This window comes from Gavialis gangeticus, unplaced genomic scaffold, assembly GCF_001723915.1.
Source record: "Gavialis gangeticus isolate Ggan-Ray unplaced genomic scaffold, GavGan_comp1, whole genome shotgun sequence".
In the NCBI taxonomy this organism is placed as follows: Eukaryota; Metazoa; Chordata; order Crocodylia; family Gavialidae; genus Gavialis; species Gavialis gangeticus.
In genome coordinates this window covers 206,282,490-206,282,955 of record NW_017728992.1, presented here as the reverse complement: position 1 = coordinate 206,282,955, position 466 = coordinate 206,282,490, and the positions used below count along the sequence as shown (strand labels likewise).

Below are 466 nucleotides of genomic sequence, written 5' to 3'. Positions count from 1 at the left end.
ATGTCACAGGCTGGTCACCGCTCCCTTAGGCTGTATTTCTCTCCCCCCGCTTCCTCCTCCTCCTCCTTCCCTCCTTCCTCGCTCTCTCTCTCTTTCTCTCGCTCTCTCTCTCTCCCTTGGCATCCTTGCTGCTCCTTCTGCATGGCAGGGGATTGGCAGGACTTACCATGTCTGCACTGAGCTGGGCTAAGATGGCGAAGGTAGAGACTCGGTCACACAGGCATTTAGTTCGGAAGGGACCCACCGGGACCGTGCGACAGCCGTAGCGGGACCAGGCACCGAGCTGGGAGGAGGAGGAGGTGGCTCTGTTGGAGGGAAGGGGAGGCAGAGCGCAGGGAGAGGAGAGAGACACACACATACAAGGGATGGGGGGGGTAGAGGAGAGAGAGAGAGAGTGAGAGGCGGCAGCACCAAGTGATCCAGCCGCTGCTGAATGCAGGAGGCAGGGCAGGGCAGCCAGCCCCCA

At 61.2% G+C, this 466-nt stretch overlaps 1 protein-coding gene across 2 annotated transcripts in view; it reads right to left on the bottom strand.

Annotated features, from left to right (window-relative positions):
- Window positions 1-466, bottom strand: part of ADGRB1 (adhesion G protein-coupled receptor B1) — a 451,386-nt gene that overhangs the window by 159,729 nt on the left and 291,191 nt on the right. For both annotated transcript variants that reach the window (XM_019528237.1, XM_019528238.1), the window contains exon 18: window positions 167-305. In XM_019528237.1, coding sequence (XP_019383782.1) covers window positions 167-305 — 139 coding nt within the window. The remainder of the gene's footprint in view (window positions 1-166; window positions 306-466) is intronic.